Genomic DNA, 9,352 nt, shown 5'->3' with positions numbered 1-9,352 from the left:
ACATTATTCATACTATAATTATTTGGTGAATAACATTATTGATAATAATAAGAGAAATAATAGAAAATGGTATTGTGATTGTGATTGAAACAAACATTCTTTCTAAACAGAGTTCGATTATAGTATAAGTTTCTTGATTTAAAATGTGCTATATTTAAATCATTTAATTATTTTTTTCGTTCAAGTACATTTAACAGCAAAAACTGCATATACGTAGGTATGTATTTAACTCTACTGCCATTACTTGAAACAAATACATTATTCGATATTACCAAATTGGAACTCTGGAATTACGAGTAATTATTTTTCATTGTACAGACTAGGTTTAAATTTTTGAAGACCTTCTTTTGAACATGGCTTGACCTTTTCATTTTTATGATTTTTTGGAGATAGGGTGAGAGAGGACGAATGAGGGTAAGAGAAGACGAGATAGGCGAAAGAGGGTGAAAGAGGACGAAATTGGGTGAAAGAGGGCGAAAGAGGACGAAAGAGGACGAAAGAGGGTGAAAAAGGACGAAAGAGGGTGAAAGAGGATAAGAGAGAATGAAAGAGAGTGAAAGAGGACGAAAGAGGGTGAGAGAGGGCGAAAGAGGGTGAAAGAGGACGAAAGAGGGTGAAAGAGGACGAAAGAGAGTGAAAGAGGACGAAAGGGGGTGAGAGGGAATGAAAGAGGGTGAAAGAGGGTGAGAGGGAATGAAAGAGGGTGAGAGAGGACGAAAGAGGGTGAAAGAGGCGAAAGATGGTGAAAGAGAACGAAAGAGGGTGAAAGAGGGCGAAAGAGGACGAAAGAGGATGAAAGAGGGCGAAAGAGGGTGAAAGAGGACGAAAGAGGGTGAAAGAGGACGAAAGAGGGTGAAAGAGGGTGAGAGAGGACGAAAGAGAGTGAGAGAGGATGAAAGAGGGTGAAAGAGGCGAAAAAGGGGTGGGAGTGGGTGCGGGGGTGGGGGCGGGGGGCGGGATGTGGGAGGGAAAGGGGTGGGTGGAAGTTGAGGGAGGTGTGAGTAAAAGGTGAGAAGAGATTTATATATATATATATATATATATAATCCTGATGACGTCAGCGGACGCGGACAGAGAAGAAGAAGAAGAAGAAGAAGAAGAAGAAGAAGAAAGAAGAAGACGACGTTGCTTCATTTTTCATGAAAAACGTCACTTTTTGACCGCTTGTATCTCTAGAACGGCTTGACCGATTTTATTTTTTCTTGACTCAAATTACTCGTGGCGATGCCGCTTTTTAGGTTATATTACGTGCAATTCAAAATTTTTTATATTTTAGTAGTTCTACACCCCCAAAAAATGGACTTTGATGGTGCAGGATAAGGAGACTTGTAGTGTCTTTTAAGGTCTCTTAGGGTTTGAACATGGCAGGAGACACTACCGCGTCTCCTAATATAATAATAATAAAATATAATAATAAAAATAATATAAAATCAAAAATATATATATATATATGTATATATATATCTACACTGGCAGATCCATAATGGAGACCATGGGGGCCCTTCCACTTAGAGTTTCCTTTTTCAAAAGTATTTATAAAGAAATGTTATATTTAATATTTGCGAAATGCTTAATCACAATTTTTATTCCAATCATATTTTTTAATTTAAGACTCGTTTAGATATAAAAAAAAAATTCATATTTGATCTGAAAAAAAATTTTATTTGCGGCGAATCAAAACCTCCTTAACAAATTTCTGGATCCGCCACTACATATTTATCTATAATATATACCCAGTAAACACTGTTATATTAATGTTATTTAATTTATTTCATTCTTTGAATCCTTTGTTAGGATTATAGGTCAGAAATTAAATTAACAAAGAAAATATATACTTTGAATCTTATATTAGTATTCATTCCTTATATGCATTTCATGGGGAAAATTTGAATACGAAATATTAAGTCTGGTTTCGCCGCGTAACGGCAAACAAAAAATAAAATAAATAACATTGTAACATCATATTTATGTAAAAATGTATATTTATGTAAGAACCCAGTAAACACAAAGTAACAGTAACATAACATTAATGGTACAATTTCCTATTCAACAATATAACTGTTATGTACAAAGCATGTTACATTGCAGTTAGATTGTTGAGTAGGAAATTACATCATTAATGTTATATTACTGTTATTTTGTGTTTACTGAAAATAATTTATATAAGAAGCATATTTCATATATAAACTATTAACGTAACAACTATTACATTACTTATTACTCTAAATAACAACTGTTTAGTGGGTATATATATATAGTATATACATATATTTAGACGTTTTAAATGTATATAACTTACTTTTTTAGACTTTTCTTATTCTGCTTATTTTTCTAATTCCAAATCCTAATCTATTTCTAAATTTCTTATTTTGAATCTCATTTTTCATTTAAAGAAACGAATGTTATTTACTATCACAAGTAAATGAAATTTCAATATAATAATAAAATATAATAATATATAATATTATATATATAATATAATATAATGTATTATAATCTCATTATAATTTTATAATAATTTTTGTTTGGACAAAAAATTGAAATCTGTCTGTCATTCCCCTTGTGCCATACCGCTACTGTATCACGTGTACTTACATACACGCGCTCGATCTCACAAACACGCAAGGCAAGCTGATACCCCTCCTCCGAACCAAAATATTATCGAGTTGTATCCTTCGATATACATTGTCGGTCAGAACATTCAGTCTGTATTGGATTCTTGTCGAGAGCGTTTCTCTTAATAAAGAACGAATTTATCGAAACCTTTCCTTTTCTCGAGTCTCAACATTCCGACGTCTCCAGCTAAAGTAACAGTTCGGTTTATAACGGATAGTACGTAAATCGTTTTCAACTGAAAGTTTCGACATGGTCCTTCGAGCCGGATCGCCGAAAGTTCGTCGCGAGTGACTTTCTCGGCGAAAATCCACCGGAAATTTGAGACTCCTCAAGAATCGTATCGAACATTAAAAAAGTCGCATCAGTACCTCCGAAAGGAAATAGCGAGTGCAGTTTCAGTGTACGCCACCTCCGTACCGAAAAAGGGTATTTAGTGTGAGATCCCTATTCGAACCCCAACTGATTCGTCCGAATAATGGCCTCGATCGAGAAGATCATGGAACGTCAACACGTCCTATTCGGCCTTATCACGCGTTCGGTCGAAAATCTGAAAAAACTCGGACCGTCCCGAATAAATCGCGGCAATGTGCAGAGTCGCATTGAAGCATTAAGGGTTAATTGGGATAAATTTCAAGCTCACGACGAGAATCTCTTCACCTCGATCACCCCCGAACAAAAGACACTGCCGTACTTCAAAGATGATCTCTATTCCATGTGCGAAGAAGCTTTCATAGACGCACACGGCTACATGCTCAACATCCTCGAAAGCCTAGCTCCACCAGTTCCTCAAAATATATCTGCCGCCGAAGCATCGTTGAGCACATCTACCGGGTCGCGATCTCGACGGCTACCGCGCATCGACATACCGAAGTTCTCAGGCGACTACTCAGAGTGGAGTCACTTCCGGGATCTTTTCACGTCAATTATCATAGACAATTCCGAGCTCTCAGAAATTGAAAAACTCCATTATCTCAAAATGAGCCTTTCTGGCGAACCTTTACAACATCTAAAAAACATCGCAATGACTGGTGAAAACTTCACTCGCGCGTGGGAAAATCTCATCTCTCGATATGAAAATAAACGAATTCTTATCGACGCTCAACTAACGTGCCTCCTCGCGACCCGAAGAATAAAAACAGAAAACGCAGCCGATATCAAACGGCTCCTTGGCGATACTAAGGAAGCCATCGGCGCGCTCGAAACTCTCGGTTGTCCCGTAAAACAGTGGGACCTCATTATCGTTTTTTTAATGGTTCGAAAGCTTGATGCCGAATCGCTGAAGAGATGGGAAGACTCACTAGGAGCCAAAACAGATCCGCCCTCGTTCGCGGACTTCGAGACCTTCCTAATCAGCCGCATCTACACGCTCGAAGCTCTCGAAAGATCGCTGCCTCGAAAACAACAAATAAATTCGTCGACCTCGCGACCATCAGGCGCACGATCATATATCGCTACCGCGCCGGAACAAAAGTGTGTTGTGCGCCGCGGGACACTACCTTTCGTCGTGTTCCAAATATCTAGAGAAGCCATACGACCAACGACGAGGGTTAGTCCTATTGAAGAATCTCTGTTTCAATTGCCTTGGGCCTCATCAGTTGAAAATGTGTCGCAATACAAAACGCTGCCGAATCTGTCGAAAGCAACACCACACAACGTTGCACGCACCGAACAGCAACAGCGATACCGTCGCGAACATAACTCCCGCAGCGTCCATCTCAGCGGCTCAACCAACCGCTCACGCAAGTACTCTTCAAGAAGCAAAGCACACTAACCAGCTCAACATCAACCAACCCCAAGACTATCAAGCTTCAAGCCATCTCTCGCAATCAAGAACCAGGCGTCGCGCCCCTGCTCTGTTAGCTACCGCCGTAGTAAGAGTTCTATCTCGACACGATCAATCATCGCAACTTCGAGCGTTACTAGACCAAGGATCAGAAGTGTCATTCATCTCTGAATCCGCTGCTCAATCACTAAAGCTCCCGCGTCGCTCCGCGGCTATCCCAATTGTCGGTATCGGTGCTCAACGAAACAGCGTTTCAAACGGCATCGTACAACTCCGTATCGCCTCACTGTATGATTCATCGATCTATTTCGAAATTGACGCTCTCGTTTTACCGAAATTGACGGCATATATTCCACCCGCTCAACTCGAATATAAACAGTGGCCGCATATTCAAAATCTTCAGCTCGCGGATCCAAACTTCGCCACGCCCGGAAAGATTGACCTAGTACTCGGATCAATAGTTTATGCTCAAGTCCTCAAACAAGGTCTTTGCCGCGGACCTATCGGAGCACCCATTGCTCAAAACACAGCTTTTGGGTGGATTTTATCAGGCCCGCTTTCAACTAGTGAAGCCTCCATCGAAGACGACTACTCTCTCAATGGAATGCAATGCTCGCTTGACTCCGAACTGCTCGATCTCTTACAACGCTTCTGGTCTCAAGAAGAAATAATCCCTCGACCTCACGCCAGAAGAATCTTAATGCGAAACTCATTTCGAATCGACTCACTCTCGCGACATACAAGGACGATTCGTGGTTCGGCTCCCTCTCAAAAGGAACATAAGTGATTTTGGTGACTCTCGCACGTTCGCTCAGAACGCTCTCCTCCGAATGGAACGCCGGTTCAACTCGAATCCGTCCCTCAAATCAGCTTACAGCGACTTTTTACGCGAATACCACGATCTCGATCACATGCGGATTCACAACTCATCCGAAAAGTGTCACCAACGCGAGTTCTTCCTGCCGCATCGCGACGTTACTCGCGAAACTAGCGCGACAACGAAACTACGCGTAGTGTTCAACGGTTCGCAGAAAACGACTCTCGGTTTTTCACTAAATGACGTGCTTCATGTCGGTCCGAAACTGCAAACCGATCTCTCAGACATTCTCATTCGATGGCGCAGACATCAATACGTGTTCGCAGCTGACATCGAAAAAATGTATCGTCAAATTCGCGTTCACGAAGACGACTGGCCACTACAAAAAATCCTTTGGCGAAACGACCCGAGTGAGACTCCGCAAGAATATCATCTGTGCACAGTAACATACGGTCTCGCGTGTGCTCCGTATCTCGCTCTGCGTTGCCTGCAGCAACTCGCTTTCGAATCAGATTCTCCGCGGGCGCTTGCTGCCGAAATCTTAAGCCGCGATACCTATGTGGACGACGTTCTCTCCGGCGCATCAAGTATATCTGAAGCTAAAACACAGATCAACCAACTAAACGAATCCCTCATAGCTGGCGGGTTCCATCTCAGAAAATGGATCTCCAACGACCCTGAAGTTCTAGCTGACATTCCTCATCAAGATCAAGCGTCATCTCCAATCCTCTCAGTCGACGATCGAACGATACATCATACACTCGGTGTACAATGGCATTACCAATCCGATCGTTTCGTGTTCTCAGCACCATCGCCACCACCAGCTGGATCCCTGACGAAGCGGTCAGTGCTCTCCTTCACTGCGAGCATGTTCGATCCGCTCGGATGGCTGGCGCCAATCGTCATTGTCGCTAAGATGTTCATGCAAGAGCTCTGGGCAATTCGCCTTGATTGGGATGAAGAGCTTCCCGAAAACCTCAAATCGCGCTGGATCAATTTCACTCAACAACTCGAAAACGTGACAACGATCTCAATCCCACGCTGGGTCGGCATAACTACGTCATCCCTCGCGATCGAACTCCACGGATTCTCAGATGCATCACAGAACGCCATCGCTGCTGTGGTCTATCTGCGCGTCATAAACAAATTCGACGACATCTATGTCACCCTTATCAGCGCCAAAACCAAAGTAGCACCTCTGAAACGCATGACGATTCCGCGCCTCGAGCTCTCAGCTGCCGTAATTCTCGTCCGACTAGTATTCAAAATTCGCAACGTGCTCCAAATTCATCACACGTCAACTCATCTCTGGACCGACTCTACGGTCGCTCTAACATGGATCAAAGGTCACCCATCACGTTGGAAAGATTTCGTTCAGAATCGAGTCTCTTTCATTCAAGAGCTCTCGAATTCTCGCTGGCATCATGTCACCGGAACGGAAAACCCAGCGGACCTAGCATCTCGAGGAATACCTCTCCACTCGCTTCCGCATGCTCAGCTCTGGTGGAAGGGACCCTCTTGGCTACAACATCACTCTTCATCTTGGCCATCCCTGACTCCAAAGATCGAATCAACAATTAATCTAGAAAAGCGTCCTGTCTCTTGTACCCTCGCTAACGAAAAACCAGAAGTTGACCTCGGAGATCTCATCGAAAGATACTCTTCGCTCACCTCGCTTCTACGCACCACAGCCTGGCTCCTACGGGCGTTTGACCGCTTCCGAAAATCCACAGCACATAGACCCCATCAAGCGGTCCTGACGCCTTCCGAGTTAGAATCCGCATTACTACTGTGGGTAAAATTAACTCAACAAGCCTACTTTTCGAAAGAATTCCGAACATTGAGAAACAACAAGCAACTCTCTCCCTCAAGTTCCCTACTGAAGCTCTCTCCTGTCCTAGACGAAACCGGACATCTCAGGCTACGTGGAAGACTTCACTTCTCTCAACTGGAGCCATCAGAAAAACATCCGCTCATCTTACCACGAGATTCTCGACTAACAACGCTCATAATTGATTACTATCACAGGCGCTCATTACACGGCGGACCGCAGCTGACGTTATCGTTAATACGGCATAAGTTTTGGATTATCGGTGGACGAACTCCTATTCGCTCATTCATCCATAACTGTATTACGTGTGCCCGTCATCGCGCCGCCGCCAGTCAACAACTCATCGGACAACTTCCAGCTTCTCGTGTCACTCCATGTCGACCATTCTTCAATACCGGAGTCGATTATGCCGGTCCTTTGACTCTAAAGTCATTCCGCGGACGCGGAGCGAAGACAGTCAAGGGATACTTCATAATTTTTGTTTGTTTTAGTACCTCAGCTGTTCATCTAGAAGTAGCTACCGACTACTCAACTGATGGATTTCTAGCTGCTTACAAACGATTCACCGGACGAAGAGGCCTATGCTCAACAATCACGAGCAACTGTGGGACCAATTTCGTCGGCGCAGCTTCCGAGTTGAAAAAATTGTTCACCGCTTCCTCTAAGGAATGGGCTCACATTGCTAACATTCTCGCCAACGATGGAGTAAAGTGGAGCTTTAACCCTCCTTCGGCTCCACATTTTGGCGGAAAATGGGAGGCCGGAGTAAAATCCGTCAAACATCACCTCCGTCGAGTGATCGGCGAGACCCTGCTCACCTATGAAGAATTGTCAACACTATTGATTCAAATCGAAGCAATCTTGAATTCGCGCCCGCTCTCGGCCCTCTCAGACGATCCTTCTGACTCCGTCGCCTTAACACCAGGACACTTCCTCGTCGGGAACTCTCTCACGGCCGTTCCTGAACCATCCCTCATCGATCTACCTCAAAATCGACTATCACGATTACAAATGCTTCGTCAAATGACAGAATCATTTTGGCGACGTTGGTCGTCGGAATATCTACACGAGCTCCAGACATCATCCAAGTGGCATCGAAAACAAGAAAAGTTTCAAGAGGGCAGCCTAGTAATAGTCAAGGACGAACGCTTCCCTCTGACCAAATGGCCCCTCGCGCGGATAATCGAAACGCATCCCGGCTCAGACGAACTAGTCAGAGTAGCTACAGTAAAAACTGCTACCACTACTCTAAAGCGACCGATCGTAAAATTGTGCCTTTTACCGAACGTTACAAAACAGTGAGAATCAAAGGAACTCGACTGACGTTTAGTTGTCATTATGGTCTTGACAAGGCGGGCGGAATGTTTGGACAAAAAATTGAAATCTGTCTGTCATTTCCCTTGTGCCATACCGCTACTGTATCACGTGTACTTACATACACGCGCTCGATCTCACAAACACGCAAGGCAAGCTGATACCCCTCCTCCGAACCAAAATATTATCGAGTTGTATCCTTCGATATACATTGTCGGTCAGAACATTCAGTCTGTATTGGATTCTTGTCGAGAGCGTTTCTCTTAATAAAGAACGAATTTATCGAAACCTTTCCTTTTCTCGAGTCTCAACATTCCGACGTCTCCAGCTAAAGTAACAGTTCGGTTTATAACGGATAGTACGTAAATCGTTTTCAACTGAAAGTTTCGACAATTTTAAATAACATTATATATATTATATTTTGTTATAATTACAACATTATATGTAATATCCCAGCAAATACAAAATAACAATTGTATAATATTAAATTATAATTTTTCATTCAAGAATATAAGTATTATATAACACTTATATAGAAAAAGAATATAAGAATACAAGAATATAAGTGTTATATAACATGCTTATATAATATTGTTATATTATTATAAAATTATAACTTAATATTATATAATTATTACTTTGTGTTTGCTGGGATATTACATATATTGTTATGATAAAATATATAATAATGTATATAATGTAATAATATACATATATAATATAATATAATAATATATAACAATATAATATAATAATAATAATATATATAATGTAAAAATATATTATTTTCTTACAGACTCAAGAAAAAAAAATTTCGATGTAATCAAATATTTACATCTCCATGATTATTATTTATTCATACATTACATATTCTTTAAGTTCGTAATTAGTTCTAAAAATTTTAGTTCTAAAAATTTTAAATATAATTCTTGAAATGTATAATTTAATATTTTTACGATTAAAGATTGATTATTAATTATTGATTATTAAT

The 9,352-nt window shown here is 41.5% G+C and overlaps 2 protein-coding genes across 2 annotated transcripts; both read left to right on the top strand.

Annotated features, from left to right (window-relative positions):
- Positions 1–3,091: 3,091 nt before the first annotated feature.
- Positions 3,092–5,186, top strand: LOC114937204 (uncharacterized). Its single transcript, XM_085489033.1, has 2 exons — positions 3,092–4,162; positions 4,257–5,186. The coding sequence occupies exons 1-2, from the start codon at positions 3,092–3,094 to the stop codon at positions 5,184–5,186; spliced, it is 2,001 nt and encodes a 666-aa protein (XP_085345159.1).
- Positions 5,187–5,229: 43 nt separating this feature from the next.
- LOC114937205 (uncharacterized) lies at positions 5,230–8,349 on the top strand. Its single transcript, XM_085489032.1, has one exon. It carries the CDS (start codon positions 5,230–5,232, stop codon positions 8,347–8,349), a length of 3,120 nt encoding a protein of 1,039 aa, XP_085345158.1.
- The last annotated feature ends 1,003 nt before the right edge of the window (positions 8,350–9,352 follow it).

Source organism: Nylanderia fulva, unplaced genomic scaffold (assembly GCF_048542155.1).
Source record: "Nylanderia fulva isolate GAGA-0341 unplaced genomic scaffold, ASM4854215v1 Scaffold779, whole genome shotgun sequence".
NCBI lineage: Eukaryota > Metazoa > Arthropoda > Insecta > Hymenoptera > Formicidae > Nylanderia > Nylanderia fulva.
Note: the sequence above shows the minus strand (reverse complement) of the source record. Positions and strands in the feature narration are given on the sequence as shown.